This window comes from Acanthaster planci, linkage group LG04 (genome assembly GCF_054643075.1).
Source record: "Acanthaster planci isolate LZ-2023a linkage group LG04, COTS_SCS, whole genome shotgun sequence".
NCBI lineage: Eukaryota > Metazoa > Echinodermata > Asteroidea > Valvatida > Acanthasteridae > Acanthaster > Acanthaster planci.
This window is the reverse complement of record NC_141780.1, coordinates 21,614,852-21,639,631: the sequence shown is the minus strand read 5'-3', so window position 1 is coordinate 21,639,631 and position 24,780 is coordinate 21,614,852. Positions and strand designations below refer to the sequence as shown.

Below are 24,780 nucleotides of genomic sequence, written 5' to 3'. Positions count from 1 at the left end.
GAAGAAAAAGACTTTTTCGCAGAAATTTTCCTATGTATGTGGCTGCTTAATAACGAGGAAAAAAACTAATGGTTTCGGTGGTGATTTATTGGGTGAAAAGAATCACCACTCTTCTCGAGGCAACTATTTTGATACTAAAATAATTGTGCAGTTTGCATTTTGTATCACATCCAACTACTTAAAAACGACAGTTAAGAACACAAATTATGAGGTTGGTAGCAGAAAGGGGCCACCTTGTCTTGTGTAGGCCTATCTGACACAAAATTGGTTTTGGTACCATGTGAAACATAATGGTGTAAAAATATATTCACGTACACAGGTGCAATTACACATTTGTCAAGGTAGGCAATTAAAGGCCTTACTTTATGGAACGGAGAACTTAACCTCACACACTGTAAACATTTCTAAAGTACAAAAAGTCTAAAAAATTGAGTTCAAAAGGCTTTCCAAATATTTACCCGAGTGGCAGCAGACAGATTGTCATGAAAGTTAAGTTTAGCTTACATCCAAAATATACACCATGTTTCCACGTTGAAAAATTCTTAAATATAAAGATGAGAAATAGTTCCAGATGACCATAAAAGTATTTTACCAGCTTTGCGGACACTAACTAGTTTATTTCAGTTCGTAAGGCTATTTTTCATTTATTTGTTGCTTACATTTTGCAGACATTTAGAATATCTAACAATCATACCATTTGATGGGACTTCAAGTGAGTGGTTCAATGGGGGCGGAGCAAATAGGCTAGATTGCAGCCCAAATGTAGCTCCGCTTTTGTTACCTTAAAAGGGACATCATCCTCGGTCCTCTGCAATCCTCAAGTGTCTCTCTCCCATCATCAAATCTATTAAACCACAATCAATTCTTCTTTCCCATGAAAATCAGATTCTGAACACAGTTTTTTTCCCTCAAATTTCTAGCCAAAAACCACTCTGAAGAGCACGCCCTAAAATCTAGTTGAATACAATAAATGTACTGCATGTTATCATTACCAGGCAAACATGTACGAGCATATTTTATATGTATTATTTCCTCAAGTCTCACTGTGCAGTGGCTACATATACTGTATTTAACGAATGACGAACTCCCTGTTTTGCCAAAAAATCTACGCCTCCTTGTCTCTTGACCAAAAATCACAAATCCTGCGATCAATCCTTGCTTAGGGCAGTAACAAAACGTGCAAATGCACTTGTTTGTTTACAAGTATCTGGCCCAGAGTAAACGCCAACAGCTTTGTAAATCCGTAACCTCTCTACAGGGATGTAAGGGCTCTCCAGCAAGTTTCATTTGCTTCAGTTCACTGCCTATGGAAAATCATTTGGAAGCAAACTGACAGTCTAAGGCACTAACTATCAATTAGAACTTATTAAATATTACTATTGCAAAGAGAATCTTATATTATCTTTGTGGACCAATCTAGATGAGACTGTTAACTTATAAGATAATAAGAAGCATATGAAAGTAACAAATGTCTGTTCGTGTTCTATTTCTTAAGTGTTTCTCGAAGTACACGCGAGGTGCTGTGTAAATCCCATCCAATCTACCAGTATTTGCATGGTTAGGGTTATAATGTTCTTTCTATGATTTTTATGATGGAATCAAAGCATGCATAGGATAATGACAAAGATAATAAATCTATAATGAATATAAGAAACATAATGAAAAATACGCCTGCTATTGATCTTAAAGATGTATATGGCACATAGAGTTTGGAAAATGTTGAAAGCACAGGCTGATTTCACCAAACACTTCATAACTTGAGACCTATGTACAGCAGGACTTGAAAGGGTGCATGATGTGAAGCATATGTGAAACTTTCTAATCCTCTTAAAATGTAAGAAAACTGACATCTGTATTTGGTTACTCTTAAATGCACTTTTTTAAATGTGTAAATTTTTCCATGGGAACTGCTTCTTTGATGTCAGTACCGGAAGACAGTATTTATTTAGGGGTTTCTGTGAAAATTGTGAATCCAACATTTGCTCAGAGAAAATATTTATGAGAAAACTCTGCCCACTGGCCTATTGTCAAGAGCGGCGAGAAAAACAAATCACCAATGTAAAAAAACTTTACGACAGCAAAATATCCAACGTTCTGATAAATGTTAGAGTAGAAATTGCTGTGACAGTGAAATTTCTGCCTTGGATGACTCCATCACTTTGCTCATAAATATGCAAATCTGCATCAGCATAAACATTATCAGACAAGCAACAAAATGCCCTTGACGAGGTACAACAAAAACAGAAAATCAGGTTTAACCAGATGCAAAGAAGCATTCAGGAGACCTGCTTTGAAAGAAATATTTTCAATGGGCTCTTAATAACTATGAGAGATAGCCATGCCTCATCACTAACTCACTATAAGCAATCTGAATGTATCCCACTGTGTTTCCTTGGATCTCTAATTTTGGCAGGCAAATATTTCAGTTTACAGCTTAAAAAGAACAAGACAACTTGTTCCGGCTTAGAATAAGCTCAATCTTGTAATACTTTGGGTATTTTTTGTTGAAACTGCAGACCACGGCAGTGCAATAGTGGCGTAATTCAGTTATCATTATCTGCCATTGATGCAAGCACGCTGAATCTGTTGCTCGACTCCAGTGGAGGCCTACTAGCTGGACGTTTCTGGTGTCTCCTGGGAGGGTAGATGTCGTTGGGTTTCCTAGGGTACCGGCCAGGTTCGTGCCACCACGCCGAGGTGTGAAGCACCTTGGGCTGTACTAGCCTGGGGCACGATGGCTCACCAAGGATGGCTTGGATTTGGCTGTGTGGACCTCGTATGGTCCTGTCGTTGCTGGGGTGCATCTGAAGGGCACTTGGCACATCGCAGCGGGAACGGTGAGAGGTATGCGAGACCTGGCTGGAGCTGCTGTAGGGTCGCCGGCCGGGGCTGGTACCTCGTTCCCCTGCTGAGGATGCCCCTTGCCCTCGGCTTTGAGTGCTTCTGGGCCAGCTGTCGTATGTTCCAGCACTCCATGTGCTGAATCGCTTGAAAGCGTCCTTTGAATTTGGTGCAGAATCGACACCTTGGAGTGGGGCAGTGGTGTCACCCCTAGCATTCTGCCTGGGAATCAAGCAGAGAGACTGAAGATCACCCTGTCTCTCACGTTGTTGCGTCCTGGCAGAATTGTTCATTATTTCAGTGTGATGAGCCCGGACGGGAGAATTTGCACTTGCAGCTTTTCTCCCAGGTTTACGTTGCCCCGATCTGAAAGTGCCATGGAAGCTCCTTGGTCGTTGGCTCTTACCGGCACCCCGACCAGACCTTACCCCCTTATCCTTGCCGTTGTACTTCGCTGCTTGATCTGGTTCTGTGCAGAACCCCTTGCCTGCCAAAGGTGGTGCTGAGTCGTGATTCAGTGGTGTCGCGCCGTCACGTATGTCCGGTACACTGTTTGACCTGGCTTTCGAATTAACCCCCCCACCATCATGACCCTTGGATTCCTCCTGCTTAGGAGTGCTCGGAGGGTCCACATGTGAGGAGGTCCTTCTTCTATCTGTCTTGGTTTGCTGCGCCTTGCTGTCACTTCTCTCCACCCCCTGCTGGGCGCTCTTGGCACGCGCCCGCTTCTCAAAACCCATCAGGTCGGCCTCGTGCCAGCTGAGGGCGCTGTACGGTCGCTGCTTGGTGCGTCGGTCAGGCTGCTTGACTGGGGCATAGTCGTAATCGCCTGAGGTCAGCTGCTGCTGGACCTCCTTCAGAGCTTGCCGCACGGCTTTGGTCAGGAAGTGATTGGCTCCGAGGTGGGTGGTACGGATGTCCTGGGCACGTCCCAGGAGAGTTACAGCCTCTGTCTTGCACTGCTGACTGCCGCTACATTTCAGAAGCCTTCCTGTATTTCAGAATACATCAAAAACAGTAACCCAGATGATTAAAGCCTCCATTAAGTTAAATATTTTACAATCACTTCACAATTACTTCACACTAGATATCAGTGATGTATCCAGGTCTTTGGTGAAGTGGAAAAAATGGAAATTTTCTTCTTCAAATGACGTACAAATTTCTTCGACCCGTAAAAGAATCCTCATTTCCCTAAAAAGGTGGTCATACCATTTCTAAACTGTTGGTGATTTCAATTTTTAAAAAAAATTGGAAAATTGGAATTAGAAACATTGGAAACACTAGGTCCCTCTTCCCCACTGGATATGCCGCTGCTAGTAATATCTAAAAGTGAAAAAAAAAGATGAACAATGGTGAACAACAGGTTGAGGCTCAGGTGAAGTGCTTTTGACTTCTTACTGACTGTGGTATTTGTAATGCACTTGTGAAAATCTGTATGTACTTTTGAAGAAAACTGTGAGTACCTGTGAGGTGCTCAACAGTAATAATGGAAAAAATATCGGAGATTATATTTTAGGAAATAGCACACAAACTTGTTGAAGACACTTGACAAGATAATTTTTACTTCTGCCATGTCTCAACTGGAAAGCTCTTCCGAATAGACCGATTGCACCCACTAAATCATGTGACCTACAGTAGGTATCAACCCCATAGCAAGGTATTTTGAGTTCCGGTATAATACCCAGCTCATCAGTAGTCTGAGTATGGTACCTACTTTGGGCTTAATTTGTGGTAAATAATACTTATAAAACACTTTGCTTTTGGTGGATGCCGTGTTGTTGATATTTAATACCCACTACAGGTCACGTGACTTAGCAGACACAATCGGTCTATTCTTTCACCTTCTCATGGCCAGAATTATTTTCTGTCTGGCTTCCAAAGAGGACACGAGATGAGTTATTCTCAACTGAAATTCTTTCAAAGCCCTGCTTAAGCAGTCAGAACTCACCGAGATGGAACAATGAGGTTCCCACGAGGAGATGGTCTCTGCCAAAGGACTGCGTTCTTATGAGCAGTGCCCTCCTGAAATGTGCCTCGGCCATTATCCTGTCATACCTGGCAAACAGAAATTACAATGAAAACCCCCAAATCCTTAAAACACCCTATATTTCTGAGCCACCCCATCTTGCTGATGAGATCCACTTCTAAGTTTTCTTTCTTTTCTTCATTTATTACACAAAATCTTTATATAGTTTACGATTTCATCTGTCGGTAAACAGATTTATAACAGAAAAATATCACGTGTGACATAATGATTTATGGCCTGACCAAGTACACAGTTACAGTCAATAACATGAGGCAAAGTATGTGAAATACCTGGTCATTGTCTGCACATGAGTTACGATAAAAGCCATGAGGGAAATTGGGGTTTGAAGACTCCCTCGATCACTACAGTCTCAGGTCCAGAAATGACATGGGCCTGTCATGCAACTTTGAAAAGAGAAGGTTGGGACCGGCTTCTAGTGAAATTGCCCCCTTATTGGTATACATGGCTTTTGTTCACCTCAGGGGCGAGTGGCCACTTAATATTAAAGCTGAAAACAGCTAGTAAAAAGCTGAAATGTAAAAAGTTCCCAAAGTTTGCACAGAACAGGTTTTTAACAGAAATTTAAGGTCAACATCTAAAAAAAAAACCAAACTAAAATCGGCTAAAAAGGTGAATTCTCACACCCCGTCACTTGTCAATTATTTTAAAAAGGCCACTAGAGGCCTCCTGACCTCTGTAAGTTCTTGGTGTTGCTCAGTAGACCTCCCAATTCATCCAGGACTTCTCCGACATGCGGGTGGGACTTGCCGTACCATCTCTCTCTCGTGCCCAGGGCCTCGAGCAGACACTTCTCGGCGGCGAGGTAATCTGATTTCTTCACTCTGTATTGTGTCAAACAGATGAGACACTTCATAATACACCACACACAAGGACAGCAACAGCCTGGTAATGATCGTCTGGCATAAATAATGACGGGTACCATTTCACATCTTTTAACCTGTTTGTATTACAACTGATGGACAGTTCCAATTCTGTCATGAAATGATAAACACAGGCAATCTTCATGTTTCACAAAGCCTTTTCAGAAACAAATGGTACGTTATAACAACATTTGTTACTCACTTTCTTTAACAATGAAATTTTTATTTCATCATATTTATGGCATAGAAATGTTCCTATTGCCACTATGGAGTAATTACTCAAACTCTGTATTTGGAGTAATGTCATATTTGGAGCTTTGATTAGATATGCCACCTTTCACTTGAAAACTGATAAAAAATATGCATAACGTGAATCTATCAAGCATTACCGAGTGACCCCTTCCTTGGAACTCCTCTACTGTTTTTCATTAATTGAATTTCAATTTCAATTCAGCCGATGGTTAAGTCGATGCATTTTAAATGAGGGGGGTTAACCTGAATTTTTACCCAGAGGTACCCCACAAAACCATATTAAACCTTATAAAATACCCAAATTAAAACTTAGGTGGGCACCTGTTTAAGCCTGCCTTCTCCCAAAGCCAATTTTGAACAGAGGAACACAGATGTGATATCTTTTCAAGGGAATAGTCCATAAGTTGGACTTACTGGACCAGGCCTAGGATGAACTGTGCCGTAGCCAGGCCAGCGATGCTGTTGGCTCCCCTCATGCACTGGCTGGCCTTCTGAAGGATCGTCTCAGCTTCCTGTGCACCACTCCTGTATTCCTTGACTGCCATGTGACCAAGATGGGTCAACAGACGACCTTCAAAAACATAAAGAAACAAATTCAAATGAACACAACAGGAAAAATTCAATAATATAACAAGATAGTTAAAACTCTCCTAGTTTTTCACCCTTCAAATTTCTTCAAGTTATTCATCAAAAAGTCTGCCTACAGAGTCACAAAACATACTCCAAAACCCTTTGTACAGTCAAACACTTAGTGACTAGGTCATGACTTTACACATTTTTGTGATGAGTGTAAAAAATATACCCATAATTGATTTCCTTGGGTTTGGTTACACTATGCGAGTTTTGCATAACAAATGTTGGCATAAGGTAACCTTTTTGAGGACAGCATTTAGAATTAAATTGGGCATGGCACGCCAAACCACACTTTTCGTGCTTTGGCTTTTAACCATTTGCCTCCGGGGTGCCCGGTATCGGAGACGTTGTCTTTTTACGTTTCGCCTGGGTGCCCAAATCAGACAAAGCAGTTGGGCCTTGTAACAAAAGACCGTACTCGGAACAAAAGACCGAGCTGCTCGGAATTGCCATCATTTTTCAGTTGGCATTAGCGGAGGTGATCCGTCATTGTTTTGAAACAGTATATCACTGTTTGCAGCATTCAAATCCTGGAGATTATCAGCGGGGACAAAAGTGCTCCAGCACTCCAGCGATGAACAGTACGGTACTGCTGCACCCTGATCTGGCTGCATTTAAAAAGACACTGCTACCATTGAAAAGACACCACTGCACTGGGCCAATTTCAGGAACAAAGGAAATTACGCAACACCCAACAATCTGGGCTCTCTATACTGGGCGGCAGGCCTGGCTGCAATACTTGGGCATCAATGGAGGTTGCCTGTCAGAGTAGAGTAGCCACCAGACAGTCATTTGTGTGGGTGTAAACATCCAGTACATGAAGTTATGAATTCTTGAAGAATTTGGAAAACAGAAAATCTTGAAAATCACCCGTCAACTCATCCCCCATATATACAAATTTCACCTGGCAGGAAGTGGTTAAATTGATCTGGATGAAAGATGTCAACAGATGCATTTCTGTCTTCTTCTATTTTCCAGAATAAACATTGGCACTGATCAAGTAACACATCAAATCCAGAGGCCAAAGTCCATTATTTGTGTTAGCTCAATCACATCTTTTTGTATTATAAGGATGCTGCACTTTCAAGAATGAAAAACAAAGAACATAAGTTTTGAGGCCTCACATTTTTCTTGTCGCCAGCAGGATACTGTATTATTAAACACTATCATTATTGGGTTCACCTGCAATCTGTTTTGAAGCACGCTTTGCCAGTCATCAGTCATGAGTGATGCAAACATGAAATTACATGCCATTTACCCTGACTTTCCTGCAGTTGCCTGTAGATATCATCGGACTTGTTGGCTGCAATGTTGCTCAGGGTATCGAGGGCCTTGCAGTAGAACTTTTTGGCCTCGTTTTTGTGCAGCTGAAAGCGGTGGAGATCCCCTAGGTTTTCTTCAACCTTGACGAGGAGTTGATGCTCCGGCGTGCTTAGTGGGAATTTCTGCTTTGAAGAAATGACCCATGGATTTATCTTGAAGAAGAGCCTTCTTTCTCTGTCAACATGCATGTAGCTCGGATATTGTTGGTGTTTATTTTAAGTTATTACTTGAACAGCATACCTGTATCATTGTTGAAATATTTGATGATCTGGCTTTTAAGGAAAAATATTGAAGCTGAATGTCACAAGCAATAACTGAAGGTTATGCTGTCGATCATGTGGGGGTGACTCCCATATATACTACTCAAAAAGTAAAGGACCACTTTTTTCTTAACTTGTAATTTTTTTCGAAGCAATGAGTGGGGTCTAGTTGTTTCATTTTTTTGTCTAGATGGTGTTCCTGTTAGAATGAAAAACATAAAAAAGTTTTGAAACATCAAATGCACATTTTCAGCAGTAAAATATCTCATATAAAAAGTATACACAAAATAAAAAGTGGTCCTTAACTTCTTTGAGTAGTGTATTTCTCCAAACTTCAGAACTGTTTTCTTTTCGGTATGTGAAGGCCGTTTACAGCCATTTTGGAAGTAACTGTCAGAGGGGCATTTTGGTGGTCATAACCAAGGTCCCCTGCTCCAAAAACTTCTACATTGCTGCACCCATTCCCCCTCTGTTCCTGGAATATCGTCATAATTACCGTTTTAATTTCTTCATAAGCCAACTGCAGCAGCCTTTCTGACTGCATGAAACAGGACTTCTCAGCTAGGACCTTCCCAGCATGCATTGCGAGCACAGCCAGCTTGCACCTGTCCTGTGGCTTGAATTCATAGAAGATGTCTTTATCTGGGGGAAAATGCAAAAATGAAATCCGCAAGGTGGTATTTTTGAATCTAGCTCATCTTGTCCGTCGTTGAAGAGAATGAGGACATGACATAAAGGCATTATGGCACATTTTCCCTCACAGACTGAAAGAAATAATTTTTAAAAAGTTGAAACCTTAACACTGTCAATGTGACCGATGCAATACACCTTCAGATCTTAGCTCAAGTCTACTGAATAATGAGCCCTAAGCTTCCCCCAGAGCAAACTACATCTCAGTCAATGAATCTAATAAATGAGAGGGTATTGGTAAGCAATTGACACTGATGGGTTTTGGCATCTGGAACATATTTAAAATTTAAATTTCCCTACAATGTTGTACCTCAAGAAGTAATGAAAAATTAAAACACCTTTCATTGCATTTTAGCTCAGTGAGTGCAGGGACAATTTCAAATGGGCTAAACATTTATGAAGTTAATAACCAATGTAGATTTTTCTGTGATGTAGGCATCTGTTTGCATGGGTCAAACATTTAAAGGAATGTTCGTTTGATTTCTCACAGTACATGTAGATAGTTTAAATTAATTATGGAGCTGGAATGAGGTCAGAGGTTGCATCAAATCAAGGATCTGAACAAAGGCCTGAAGTCTAAACAAAGTATCCTGTACAGATCTGCCCTGAACCAACTGAAATCAAAACAGAGAGCCAATCTCACCCTCATCGCTGTTGGGTTCGGTTCCGTCCCTGGCACCCTCATCGCTGTGGAGTTCGGTTCCATCCCTGGCATCCTCCCAGACCTCCCCCTCATCTGTGTCCGAGGATGAAGATGCCCTAACAGCACTGGGTGTCGTCCTGTTCTTGGATCTCTTTGAAGATGATGCAGTGGTTGGATGTTTCTGCGAGGCTGACACCATCGATTCTTTGACATTCCAAGCAGCAGATGCAGTCATGTCTTGCTCTACCGAGATGCTGGAGTAAGTCGTGGTATCAGCTTCACATGTAATTGTGACTTCTGAGATGAACATTTCACTTGTTCTCACTAGGCTAGGGCTTGGTGAGTCTGAAGCAACACTTTCTTCAATGACAGAAAGCTTGGGACGTGGTTTCTTGAATGGTGATTGTAACACCTTCCCTCCTAGCAATTAAAAAGTAATCAATATTGTACGAAATGTGACTTGACTACCTGATTCAAAGTTTTCAGATATTAAAATTATAGGATCTATAAATGAAAAACAGATTATTCTCTGGTCTGGAACAAGCTGGTTGTCACAAAGTAATGATTTTTTTTCCTGTGAGAATAAGGGACACATACTGCCATCTCATGGAAGACCTGTTTTACTGTTTCCATCTCATTTCATTTACATGTTCATGCTTTTGTGGTTATTCAGGGGTTTTATTACTCCCTTTGAGGGGTGTGTGGGACCGGCCAAGGAATTTAGAGGGAGTAACACCCCAGCCCCTTGGCTATGTAAGGTCACGGGTAAGACTGAAACATGACCTGTTCCTTTCTCACCACTTTCAGGCCTACTGCTGCCACTGCTTGCCACAGCTATGGTCCCGTTGGTGGAATTCCCTCCGCTGTCATTCAGTGCAGACTCTTGCGCAGCTCTTGCTGTTGTAACCATCTTCTCGTAAGCCTCGGCAATGTTGTAGCCGTTCCGCCCTAGCCGCTGCCAGTAGCGCAAGAGGTCCAGCTTGAGGGCCACACTCTGAATGCTGTCCTGACTCATCATCAGGAAAACTCTGCACGTTGGATCAAAAAATTCAAGAAAAATCTCATTGTTAATGTGAACTACAAACTGAAAACAAAATCTCACCAAAAACCCTAGCTCAATGGACATTTATTTCCTGTTACTCTTCTAAAAATCCTATCCAATCCTTAACTACAGCAGAACCCAACGGCACATTCTTTGTACTTTAACTTCCAAGGAACATTAAGGGGGGTATTGTCAGTTCTTAATTTATTATAATATATGGATTCTTTTTATTGTTTCAAGATGTATTATGTTGGCATGATTTTTCAGGAAAATACCATATCTATACTGATCTTAGTCTGATTTATTTTAATTGAATGGGCGATGTTCAACTTAAAAACGGGCAACCATTAATGTCTTTGAGATATGATGCTGAAAGAAATGGCTTAATGCTAGTATTCATTATTCCATACTTTAGTATTACCCAGCCAAGTGTAGCCACCACATCTCAAGAAGTTAGCCCTCAAGTAAACCTACGGACTCCTTGCACAAAGACTGCATATAACACTGAAAATGGGAGAGGACTGTAAAAGTGGGCAACAGCATGGGCACCATTTTGAGTTGTGCACAACAGTACGCAAAGATCGTTTAAAAAAGTTACCTGCTCCCATGACTAAAGATGCCCTTTTCCTTCATAGTTCAACTAAACAGGACACTATCAAGTGTACTCTTATGTTTGTGTATGGTATCTTGTTGCCAAGGCATCCATCTTGAATTGAAAATGAAGCAATTCCTGTAAATATTTTCTGAAATCTTAGAGCGTGTGAAAGTAAAGTTGATACAATGGGGTACAAATCCTTGGGCTCCAATGGGTAACTCCAACTTGCGAATAAAAAGTACTTATGGGGTGAAACTATAACAGTAAAACAGTTGGACTCCTTCCCATCTCCGAGTGTTCAATAAATACAGTGGATTCAGGGAGCATGATCCAAAATGGTCATCCTGTGAACAACGATCATACAATTGTTATAGCTGACATCAATAATACTCACTGCGGTTCAGTCAGGATATTATATAGGCTCTGAATGTCCCCACATTTCTCCAGTTGCCAGGGCAACTCCCCAGTTCTCCGCAGGCTGTGGGGCTGCTTCAGGAAGTAGCTGGCCAGAGCCTCATGACAACGCCTCTTCTGTCGGTTCAGGCCAACCGTGAGGAAGTTGACGGCTGAGGCATTAGGCGAGTCCGGCAGGCCTGCCGTGCCACTAATCATGCCTGGAAAAGTGTGACAGAGGAAAGGAAAGTGTGTGTCACAAAAATGTTGCTCACAAAGGAATCTAGCAAGAAATTCTAAGGTGACATTGGAGGATCAAGAACAAAATCCAGATATCTTCAGTGGATGTCTTTAGTAATTACAGCGTTAACATACTGACCTTTCAGGGTCCTTAAGAGTTAAAAAACATTAGGTTCCTCCCAAATGGCTATGTTTTGTCCCAAGGGCTAAAAGAAATCACAAAACTGTATGAACCTCTAAAAATCCATGATTTGTGTCCCAAATCACGTAATCTGGAAAACAATCCTGAGAAGTCACACTCTTGGCAATTTCAGCCTGAATAACTCTATCTTTAAGAGATTATAACTCACTCAGACAATTTGGGAAACAATTTCACTGACTCTGCTCACTGTATTATACATGTAAGTGAATGATCTTTGCTAAATTGAAGAGGAAAATTCTATTTCTCAAAAAAGATTTTTGTTTGCAGAAACTATATCTCACAACCACGGATTCTGTAATTACAGGGTGAGCGAGAAAACTTCTGAGTAGGCAGACTAGTTATTTTATTTCTTGGAGATCATATTTTTTACCCAGCAAGGAATGTTCCACGGCTTCCCTGAGATGTTGATGGAAAAAGCTCATCAGACCACCCGGTCTTTCAACCAAGGCATCAAATGTGGCTGACCGGAAGAGGGCAAAGTCAAAGGGTGTGACCTTGGCTTCACCCGTGTATCCCATCATTCTTAGCAGCTCCAGGATCTCGGGCTCGCTCAGGCCATTTCTGGAGCAGCTGATCAGCCGTAGAACCTCAGCAACCCAGCCAGACATGTCTGTCAAACAGAAAATAATCTGTGTTGTAGCAAAAGTATTCTTAACAGTTATAAGGAGCATTGTCACAAGTGTGGCCAAGTGGTTAGGGTTTGTAACTCCCTATCACAAATTCAGGGCTTCAAATCCAGTGAGGGGCATACAAAGCAACATTAAGCAAGTCACTTTTAACCCTGACTTGCCTCTCTCTCTCAGCAGTAGTACAAATGGGTAAACGTATAGTCAGAGAGGGTTACTGTGCTTGATCAGCCACTTGTCAAATGTCGGTAGTATTCAGCTATGCACTCCACATGGAGTTGAAATAGTTTCAGGGAATGTTTCTGAGCCAGTTGAAAAGGAAAAGTGATGATGCATATCACCTTGAGCCCCAGTGCAATGAACCCCGGATATGTAGGTGTTATGCATATCTTTATCATCACTACTTCAGTAAATTTACAACTGAAAGAGCGTCAACATTTACAAACCAATATCAAAACAGTTCACATAGATAGCTTGTGGCTTGTAAGACTGTGGAACTTATGAAGAGCTGATAATACTTGTGAAACAACAGTCAATACATGTGGAGTACTAACGAAGCAATGGTGAATACCAGTGGAGTACTAGTGAAGTAATGGCAAATACCAATGGAGTACTAGTGAAGTAATGGAAAATACTTATGGAGTATTAACAAAACAATCGTAAATACCCGAGGAGTACTAGTGACGTAATGGCAAATATCCATGGAGTACTAGTGAAGTAATGGTAAATACATTTACCTATGGAGTACTAACGAAGCAATGGTAAATACTAATGGAGTACTTGTGAAGTATCGGAAAATACTTGTGGAGTATAGTGAAGTAATAGAACATGCCTATGGAGTACTAGTGAAGTAATGGAAAATACCTGTGGAGTACTAGTGAAGTAATGGAAAATACGTGTGGGATACTAGTAAAGTACTCCCCGCAACATTGAATGTTTAGTCCTTGTTGTAAGCACAGGTAAAAAAAGGCCATTTCTGACCTTGATCTATCAATTTTGAGATATTATCACCATTCTGAACTATGTTCACATATTAACCATTAACAGGGTAACATCAGCGTACATGTACCTTCTAAGCTACTATCACTGGAGGCGGATGTTGAGCGGCCATCTGTTGTCCATCCATAGTCTCGTATCCATCTGTGAATCACACATTTCCACAGGTCCCTGAATGTAGCTGCCTCTACGTACTGCTCCAACACCTTGACAAAAATTAACCCAATCATTTTATTTTTCCAGAAGTAATTGATGCCAAAGAGATGTCTCACTGAAGGAGAGGTGCTCTTTATACTAACAAGGGTTGAAAGAGATCTTAGTCCCTCTCCAAATGTAAGAGTGCAACAGAATTTGGCCCCAAAATCACTGACATTTCTGAACACTCGTCAAAAGCTTAAGATTTTGCCGGACAAAGTTGTTCTTAATTGTCCTTGTAGATATCCGAGCCCCAATTCAAGAACAGGACCTTGACTTGGTTCTTGTAACAACAATTTTGGCACCACTGGACATAACAGGCTATGCCTGAATTACATGACTATAGTTAGAAAAGCACATGCTTATAGCCACACAAAACTGAATCTGTACATCGTGTGCCAGCCAAAGCAGACTTTGTTGCTAAGATATCAACAAGACCAGTCACTGAGATAATTTCTTTCTTGAACCCTGACCTTGTCCAGATTTCTGTACGTTCCACACACTCTCAGCTCATTGGCCAGGATGGACAGAAACAGTGGCCGGTCGCTCAGCTTGGACGTGACCACTTTCTCCATTTGGCCTCGGTCAAGGCATTTGCAGTGGATGGCAAGGTTATTGGCCACCATGGCAGACTTCTGACCCTTATCTTTGAAGAGTGGAACTGGCAGGACCTGCGTGTCCCCACGCTGGGAGAGTGTCTTGTAGGTCAGGTCAGAACGGACGGTCGTAAGGATGATTTGGCACTGCGGGGGCATTGTAGCAGGTAGCCAAGACATCTCCTTCACCTTAACCAGAAATGGAAGAGTTTTTGAGATTAATACTTGGCTGCCAAAAATTGAAATGATTTTGAATTCAAAGAAGTCCCTATTTGTGGACGACACATACAAATTAACCATTTTATGTTTTGTCTCAAAGATGAACATTGGAAACAATTAAGAAAGCTTTATGCAGTGGGCATGGCTTAATAGATCAGTCTTTTACGGTATAGAGAGAAGACAGCAAAAACTTGGTAATGGTTACACGACAACAGACATGCCCAATGCAATGCTCACAAACCAACCACATTATACATGTATTTACCAGCAAGAGACAACAGGTGTATTCTGTATGAAATTGACTTTTGCTGGGCATCCTCTAAGCATTCTATTTCTTTTGCTGGAGTAATGATACATACATGTACTTAAGCATGTTACCATTCATTCAGTCTGAAGTAATTCTTACTGATTGGACAAAAAGTATACGGTTTGTACAAACACTTGGGGTCGATACATTATACATGTAGCTTCCTCTGTCTCGTCAGAAAATTGTTTTTAGATCAGATAAATTGATGTTTTTCAAGATGAGGAAATGACGCTTTATTTTCCTGAGGAGGCTCGGGGGGATAAATTCATAAAATGAAGTCTGCAGTCAGAGATGGGAGTCACAGGAAGTGTGTTTTGAACAATGGTTCGTTCTTCGTTATTCACTTCTGTGACCCGGATTCCCAAATACCGAGCTCAGCCCACATATTCAGGATTTGATAGGTTTTCTCTAGAGTTCTCCTCTGACGTTTTCCTCCCACTTCTAAAACTTTGACTGCCTCTGTCTCCTCTCTTACTGCTTACTTAAGGCTTATGAGTTACAGTGCCTCAATACTGTTGAGGAAATCGTGGTTTCATTATGATTATATTGCTTAATGTAATAATCATGGAGACAAAGTTGAGGATTGGACCTCCTTTTTGTCTCCCCATTAACTAGACCACATAGCGCCCTCAACAGTTGTTGCATGAAGCCACTGTATATCAATCCCAGCAACAATCTATACCTGATGCATGCTCTGCCCTAGAGTTCCGCTCAGTTCGTCAATGCCGTCCAGTACCAGCACGCAAGGGCCCATGGCCACGGCTGCCACAAAGGCCTCACAGATGTGGTGGAAGTTGGACATGTCCTCTGTGTCACCAGAGGTCTCATTCTGGTTTCCTGGAATTGTGATAAGATTCACAGCTGATCACCTACAGACAAGGACAGATGTCTACAGCTACATATGGGGTTTACAGATCATTAGCTTCCTCTACGGCTTTGTGTCCAGGAAATTTGAGGCCCCGACTTTGACAATCCCGCTCACTAGTGCTAGTGTTTCTGCTTCAACAACCTTCATTGCTGTGCTTAAAGAACATCAAATTCTTTGCTATGAGGACAAGGCTGAGAGTTTTACATTTGGTTTGGACTATGTAGGCTTATTAAAAAATTCTTCGGACAGAGCTGAGTCAGAAACACAACAAAATGTTGTTCAGAAATGGTCTGGGTGTGGCAATACAGAAAACATTCGTAACACCATTCTAACCTGTTGATTTACATGTAGTCATGAAACAGATGGCATCAAAAAACTTGAAGTCAATAACGAATATGATTATTAGATACACGTCTGTTTAGGAGAATAATTTGTCCTTTCTCAATCCATGTGTTCACAACCGAAAATTGTTTATTTATCAACAAGATATCCCATGACAAAAAAGGACACAGTGATGTGACTGATATGCCTGTTCAAGGAAGAGCTCTGAAGATGACACTTTCTAACAATATGAGCCGTATTACGATACTCAGTTACTGACATGTGTTCCAAGATATATATTACAAATTGGAGTTACAAAAAAATGGCAGTTATACATAAGTTGACCAACTGTTATTGCATGTGCTTTGGTTTAATTTTCCTGATGGTTTCAACTCTGTAATACTGTGATAGTTGTTTAATTTTTGTACTCAACTTTTCTGCTGGAGATACACTTTTTGCATAGTTCTGCTGCAGGCACCGTCGATATCGTATTTTGGCCGATACCGCTATATCGTTTTTTAAAAGTATCGATAGATCGATATTCATTCATTTCATTTTCAAGGCAAGAAATAATATTGCCAGCACTGCATCGCGATTCGCGATACATTTTCAGCCACGTTGCTACGCACTTTTTTTATGAATCGCAGTTGCTGCGATGCAACTAGAAACATGAAATAAAAGTGTCCATTTTTGAGGCCAAGAATAGCAGTCAGCAATTTTACCTTTGATTTGTTATTTTACTCTTCACAAAACGGGGTTCGACCTTAACGCTGGTCCGCTAGCCAAATTCGAGTAAAAACCACGGCGGTCTAGCGAAAGCCCTCATCTGGGTAGTCCGGCGGTCTAGTAAAACAATATTCTGAAATCATTGATTGTGATGCATGCCCTCTAGCTGCTGCTGGTTTTTGAACCAAATAAAACAGAACCTTTTGCAACCAAGAATAGTTCGGTTCCTGGCACCTTCCCAGCAGAAGTAATGCTGAAGTCTACGAATGCAGCGGCAGTAAATCGTCTGAAACTTCGTTCCGCAACGACTTTGCGGCGTAATCGCGCGTATGACATGCCGTATGTGGCCGGTACGTCTCAACAACCCCTGACTTGACCTTGGTTCTGCGTACAAGATCTAAATCAGCACGTGCTTTCATGCATTGCATCGTAGAGGTACATGTAAGTCATGAATATGCATCCCACGCGTATGACATACCGAGTGTGTATGGTGTGTGTGTATGCATTACGTTACTATGAATACGCAATACTGATTTTTCTGATTGGTCATTGGTAGTTGTGACACCAGTGATGTCACGGTTGTGATTTCGTGTTTGGTCCGCGTGCTACGGGTTACACTACACCAAATACGCGCCTGTAGAAACCATTGCAAAATCAGACCGAAATAGCGTTGCCTGTTGACTCTTGGAAAGAGGTTGGCCTCCCTTTTTTTCACTGGAAATTCAGGATTGTGGCCAGAAGATCACTTTTCGTTTCAATTTTATGAGGGTTAGCCACGAAAATTATTTTTATTCCCCTTTCCCCAAAGATACCTCCAAAATAGTAGTAAAACTATGCCCTCAGCTCTGAATTTAGCCGCCTGCCACTTTTGAAAGAAATACCCCAAACTGGAAATTAACAGTCCCAAATTTGGGATTTACAGAAATATTTCTATGATCCTTCCTGATTATGGCATGTCTTATTGTAAAAACCCTGTGGGATCACCAAATATTGAGGAGTCCACATGCAGAAAGATACAACCATTTGGTGGAAGGCACTCCACGGGTACTGGACACACTTGAGAATGATGTATGTACATTTCACCGGGCGTACATGTACATATGTACATGTGCATACTGCATAAAATGTACATATACATGTACATAAACTGTTAATAATGATATTTTTTTTCTGTCTCTTGCATTGTGAATAAAACGAACCATTTTCAGCAGGTAACCACTTTGTGAGTTTAATTTGCTGCTTGAGTAGAGTTATACTCATGAATATTCTGGAAACTCGGATTCCCATGACCATTTATGATTACTCATCAACAATTAAACAACAGTCAGCACCGAGTGCACACTTATGCATGATGTTGGAGCAGAAAACACATGTGCCAAAAAGAATGTTGAAATTTGGGGGAAGACGCGGACTAGTAAAAATGCTGGCGGACTAGTAAAAAGCCATCACTGCTGGTCCAGCTGGCAAGTGAGAAAAAAAATTAAGGGCAAAGCCTGCAAAAGCATATAAAATGTGGGAAAAAGTAAAAAGATACATGTACATGTATGTGGCGTACAATGATTTTTTGCATCGTTACGAACATGTAGAGTGCGGTACAATGTTTTTTGTACAAACTCGTGTGTATAAAGCACGCTGTACATTTAGTTCCTCGGTAGCGATATTTCTGATACATTTTTCAATATCGATTTTTTTTTAAGTTTTGGTATTTCTCGCAAATCCCATATTTCCAATATATTGATATTACCAAATAACGAACATCGGCGATATTGATATCAAAACCATATCGATAGTATCGATATAATGACAGTGCTTTTTCTGATGACAACCGTAAAAAAATTTTGTGGGTCATTTGGGCCAGTGACTTGACTGCATAACTTCTACAGAAAACGTCAAAGTAGAAGATGTATTTTATTGTATGGCTTTAGACACTTGGCAAATGCACCAATGAAGTACCAGAAGCCACGTCTAAATGTGTTACGGCTACGGCTGAAATAATGGAAACACTTGCAATTACGAAAGTTACTAGCTAGTACCTACATCCAATGTCAATAGACATGCATGTTATTGTCAATTGCAGCCACTTGATTCGGATATACCTGGCTTGGCATTTGTCAATAGGCACATCTCACATGAAAGATGGATCTTCCTATTTCTGTTGTACTCACCAACGAATTCCCCACGAAGTTCGTAGGTGACTCGACGCAGAAAACTGGTGATGTCTGTACTGAGGGCGCTGCTGCCGACAAAGTGGGCGAGGACGCGCAGTCCCGGGCTGCTCTTCTTGAAATGTTGGACCCAATTGGCGACAATGGCGGTCTTGCCGCAACCTCGCTCCCCGACTAGAGTCAGGATGGATGAATGGACTGGTTGAACTGATTCACTGAGGAAAAACGGGGATTTATGAATTAGTGTCTTAATGCATGGGACCAAGGAATGGCAAGTGATTAAGAAGTAAAATAGTGGAAAAGTTTGGGGCGAGTGGGTAGCAGGCCAAATCTGCCCCATGCAAGCACATTCTCCCGCAGCATGTATTTTATTTCATGCACTTTATTTTGTGCACCATGACCTAAAGTTTTACAAATTCTCCCTGAAAACATTACATTTTTTAAAATGCAAGCCCTCTACAATTTCAAATTAATTTCTAACATGGTACCTGCAAATTCAACGGAACCTCTGAACACTGTTTGAATTGTGCTAAACTTATCACTTCTGATTCTGTAATCAGTATGGAAACCTCTGTGTGATTGGTACTGCCTTTGACAGTCATGGTAATAAATTGAACCCTCGGTCTATTTGTATTTCCAATCAGATTGGGATCTCTCTGCTTGGAGTACATTAGTGACAAGGGTCTAGGCGTGCATGTTTACTTCAATACAATAAGGCTGGGTATAAAAAGCTTCTCCTTGGGGTTTTGAGTGCAAGAGGCAACCCTTCCTGCTTTCTTTTTTCTACAATGGCTACCATTTTTCCAAGATGGTGAATGGATTCGCAACTCTTTTCTCTTGCTGATATTTTTGTAAACATAGATGTAGTTGTTGCCACATGAGATTTTAAACTTCCGTTTATGAAAAAATATATTTTTAGAAACTTCTTTCTTTCATAAATGTCTATATGGTTATGTGATGAATCCTACACTTTATAAACCCAAATATTAAAACATAGCAAAACGTGACTGATCACATCTTAATCATCCTCCATTTTTTGGTCAAGAATCCTGAAATCTGGAAAAATCCTGAGAAACGACACCCCTGTGTTTTATAATAGGAATCTTCACTGGGTTCTTACATGGGTTTTCTTCCTTTCACTGTCCCATTCACAGAGCCACACCCTTCTTGTTGCACCTTACAATCCTTGAGTTCTTCTTCAAGTGCCAGAATTCCGTGGGCATCTAGCTGTTCAAATAACTCACTGATGTGAGAGGTTTGGACAAAGACACGGCGTCGTGTCTCGGCATATGCCTCATGGGCCATCCATTCATGGAACTGCTCACTATCTGTGACAAAAAGAAGAGGACTAGTGAAGCTGTCACATCAACCGATTTGTTTTTAAGTAACTCAAAGTCTTACCCTTTATGTAAAATATTTCTTGTGAGAGAAATCTAAAAAAATATCAGAAATAGATGGGGAAAAAAAATTCCAATTCATATCCATAACATTAGTATATCTGTAACAAATTTATTGTTTACATTTTTCAAATGCTTAAGATGTTAAATTTATTTTGCTTGTATCTTTTAATGAAATGTTAAGCTGACTGCCTGCTTCAACTAAATATAAAAGAAAAAACAATGTTTATCTCCATTTCAATCTGATTTTTCTAAATTAGGCAGTCACTTATTGGTAAGTCATGTTGGACTGTGGAAGTTCATACCTAAGTCCCTGTAAGAACTTTTTTTTTCAAAGTGTCAAAAGAAACTAGTTCACCATGTCTACATTTCTTCACCTCAACCTTCACAACAACGGCAGAAACTGTTAAAATAGTTAAATACAAATAAAAAACTGGATACCTTCATCCTCATTCACTGAAACATGCATTTAATTCTTACCTACATCACTTGTGACATCATGCAGTGGGGGAAACAACTGGTCAATGATGGACTTCCAATCCTGCAACACTTTCTCGCCCAGTTCTTCTGTCGTCCGGAAAAATCGCACTGGTAGGCCCTTGTTGACGAGTCTCCTCTTAAGATCACGCACAAGCAACTCGGTCTTTGCATTCTCACTGCGATATGCCTGAATGTGTGAAGCAAGACAACAGAGGAAAGGAAGGGACTTTAATTGCATATGAATGTTAAATACCTCGAGTGGGTGCAAGCTGGCAATAAGTGCAATTCATTATAAAGTCAACCATCAAAATCCAAGCTGTTTCCTACCTGTAATTGGCCCTCTCTTTCTACCTGTGACAGATCAGTGAACTTGTCCTCGATGTGCCTGACGTCCCTAAAGTAGAACCTGCAATATTGACTGTCGTTTAGGTATGCTGCTTGAATTATCTCCAATTCAGTCACGCTGCAACACTGATATGCTTCTTGGAGGACCCAGTTGTGGCCATTGGCTGCTGCTACGAGGTAGTTCTTGTCCAACCAAGTAAGGTCCTTCTTGTCCATGTCAGTGCCCGGCTGCAGTGGCTTGGCGTCTTGAGGCCGGTGGGAGCCATACCGCTCCCCGAGGAGGCAGATAAAGAAGGGGCTGCAGGAATTGACGTAGTCCAGGCAGAGCGAGATCACATGGCCCGACTGGGACTGCTCCTCGTTGATGCCCCAGCGTAGGTCCACAGGGCTGAAGTGGCTGCCACGCTGATGGCACAGGCTGTGGAGCTGGGGGAAGATGCGCTTGACTAGGTGATCCCGCTCCTCAGAGAAGTCCAAAAAGGTGGAGGAGATGAAGGGTCGGACAGGCTGGCGGTAGGAGACTTGACGTCCGATGCTGCTCAGACTGCGTCTGAGGGGTGACCGACCAAATTCTGGCATGATGACAGGCCAAATAGAGACAACTTTCACCAGATCAACCACACAGGCCTTTTATGTCCATCTGTGTGAAAAGTGACAGGGCTTTAGTATGGAAGATGCAAAATGATGTGGAACATCAGGAGAGATCACTTTAGAATTATAAGATGGCACTATGACTGGTGCTTTCTTTCACATGGTACATTTTGGGTTTTCAGGAGACACGTTGCTGTAGTACCCAAACCTTACACAGTAAACTTCTGGTGAGGTAACATACACCAGTGTAAAAATCTTGAATTCACTTACCAAAACCAGTCAGGCAACATTATATGAGGGAAGTAAAAATACATGTAGGCCATCAAAAAGCACCATGTTGGGGACTCCACTCTACATGTACATGTACATACAAGCCACTGTCACAGCGCAACTGGTAAGATACATGTATATGACAACATGTACAAAGAAACCTTCCTGCTGTTTATCAATATCTCACAATAATGACAATACAGTGGACTTTGACATGCACCCTGAAGATAAACTTTCCTTTGTCTTCTATAGCTTCTGAAGCCAAGATCACCACCAACAAACGACCGACCTGTACATGCATGTGCTGGTTCATGTACACGTAACTTTGATACATGTACCATACATGTTTGTACAAACAACGTGTACAAACAGGAAGATCACAATTTTCAACAGGCTGCACAGACACGTACATGTATGCCCTTAGAAGTTGCTGACGCAAGTTGACAGACACAAGCCGACAGATGCCTAGTTGCTTATCCTACTTCCTGAAAGTTAATCCTAAATGACTCATGTACACGTAGAATCTGAGAGCGTGCTGCCCTCAGCTAGCAACTTGTCAGGATTGCTGTTTCAAGGGGATGCCTGCAAGTGTGTCACCTACCCTGGAAAAAATTGAGCTATACACCTGGTGCAGTAATGCCCGACTAACAATTTGCCCAGTGCGACTTAATTATACTGAGAAGTCCTGACCATTAAGTCTGGTGATTGAATGTAAGTGCTGTAGCCAGCATTTTCATAATGGGGGAAGGGGGTACCAGATGCAATGGGGCAGGGGAGGAGGCAACATGTCTTTTTATCTTCAGAATCTATATTCTTTCCTTTTCCAAAAAATTCCAGTTGTAGGGGATAAAGCACAAAGGGAGGTGAAGATTGGGGGGGGTAGGGTTTCTGTGCACTGAATATGCTACTGTGGGAAATTTGTATGACTAAGAGTTGTAGTGTTTTAAGCATGCATTGAGATTCGTACGCTTTACATATGAGATACAAATGGAACGTATGAGTTAAAATTCACAAGTTGCAAGTATGAGATAAGTATTGTCTTATCTCCATCCAACTGTGACATGAGTCAGCTGAAGCTACATGAATACATGGCCTGCCAAGCTCCATTCCCATCCGAGGCACTCCCAGGAGGAGTCCTGCGGACGTCCGATCTACAGCTGCTACTGCCCTTGTATTTACCGACCTGACATGCCTGAACGTGCTCCGTGCCATATCCTTAATAATTAATTAATACAGTACACACTGAGTTTATATCACTCTAATATACAGCTTCGTAGTCTGGTTGAATGGTAGGTAAAAGCCAGCCAACAAACCAAATCAGCAATCGCCGGCATGCTTGGCCTGGCGCATTTACTCTCCACGTCACCCTGACCACATGAATAACTTACAACGTATACATACATGGCATTATGTCACAAACCTAAAACTGTTGCCATGGTGGTTGACAAGAAGCGTCAGGCTGATTTCTGCAGAAATATGGCATTTCTTTGTTGCATGCTTCTAGCTTGGTGTGTGTTAAACAAAGTCAAGCATATCATTCCTAGGGAGTAAAAAAGTCAGTTATGTCAGTGGTTTCCGGGTACCGGGTTCAACCCTCCTTCCTCTACGGTGCAACAACTGCACGTTCGCCGTAGCAGAGCGTACACAGCCTCAAAGCTGGTTTGTTTACACTTCACCGTGTCGCAGCGCAGGTGACCGATTTCACCTGCCAATCAATTACCGAATCACCATATGATTTCTTATGACTAATTTTCCTTTAAAATGTACCACATTTAATTAAATTGATTAATTCAAATAAATGTTTTCACTAATTTAAAATTTCTGTTATGACAAACAGAGATTTTAATCCGTGTAATTTAGTTATACCTAAAATAAAAATACAACATTCTGAAAGAGGTTACATTGCCAAAGACTGTTTTGTGCATCACGCTATCCCCAAGGACCGGAATCATAAAGGTGCATTCCACCAAATCGTATTTCTGCGCGCGAGCTCATTAATATTTTGTGATCCTACGGTATTTTTTACAATAAGACAAGCCATAATCAGGAGGCATCATAGAAATATTTTTATCAATCCCCACTTTATGACTGATAGTTTCCAGTGCGGGGTATTTCTTTCACAAACGCCCCAATTAAACTGCGAACCTATTTTGGATAGAGGCGGGCGCCTTCATTCAGAAATGAGCGGGGGTATCTTCGTTCAAAGGGGAATAAAAAAAATTCCGTGGCTAACCCCCATGAAATTGAAACGAAAGTGATCTTCTGGCCATAATCTTGAATTTCCAGTGAATAAACGGAGGCCAACCTCCTCACGAGAGTCAACAGGCGCTATTTCGGTTGGGCACTGTTTTCTATGGGCGCGTATTTGGTGTAGTGCAACCATAATAAAAAAAAACAAAAAACAAAAACAAACAAAAACCATCTGGACTCAAAGGCGCCCAATAAGTATATGTACACGGAACAGACGTTATGTAGAAATATGTATTACATCTGTGTGATACGCCCAGTATCTTTACCATACTCACGGTTTTCTGTTCATAAACCATGCCTTTAGCTCTCGTGGACTACACGCTGTACACGTGCTAGTATTCGTAACTTATGACATTACCATGTCAGTGCAACTCATGCCAGTGCAACTCTGCTTTTGGGTAAAAACA

General features: G+C 41.4%; 1 protein-coding gene across 4 annotated transcripts; it reads right to left on the bottom strand.

Moving 5' to 3' along the window:
- Positions 1 to 66: 66 nt before the first annotated feature.
- On the bottom strand, positions 67 to 23,780 carry LOC110983816 (uncharacterized). 4 transcript variants are annotated; one of them, XM_087136011.1, is made up of 18 exons: positions 23,525 to 23,780; positions 21,245 to 21,902; positions 20,918 to 21,104; positions 20,161 to 20,368; positions 19,041 to 19,255; positions 15,643 to 15,797; positions 14,312 to 14,623; positions 13,717 to 13,849; positions 12,392 to 12,631; positions 11,581 to 11,800; positions 10,348 to 10,577; positions 9,550 to 9,969; positions 8,713 to 8,858; positions 7,892 to 8,078; positions 6,415 to 6,571; positions 5,560 to 5,709; positions 4,790 to 4,896; positions 67 to 3,832 (listed from the first exon to the last, which is right to left on the bottom strand). In XM_087136011.1, the coding sequence occupies exons 2-18, from the start codon at positions 21,839 to 21,841 to the stop codon at positions 2,544 to 2,546; spliced, it is 4,953 nt and encodes a 1,650-aa protein (XP_086992137.1). In that variant the 5' UTR covers positions 21,842 to 21,902; positions 23,525 to 23,780; the 3' UTR covers positions 67 to 2,543. The 4 variants fall into 4 exon arrangements, with proteins under 4 accessions (XP_086992137.1, XP_022099088.2, XP_022099078.2 ...); XM_022243396.2 differs by having other exon boundaries at positions 9,586 to 9,969; positions 23,544 to 23,780; XM_022243386.2 differs by having other exon boundaries at positions 23,544 to 23,779.
- Positions 23,781 to 24,780: the final 1,000 nt, after the last annotated feature.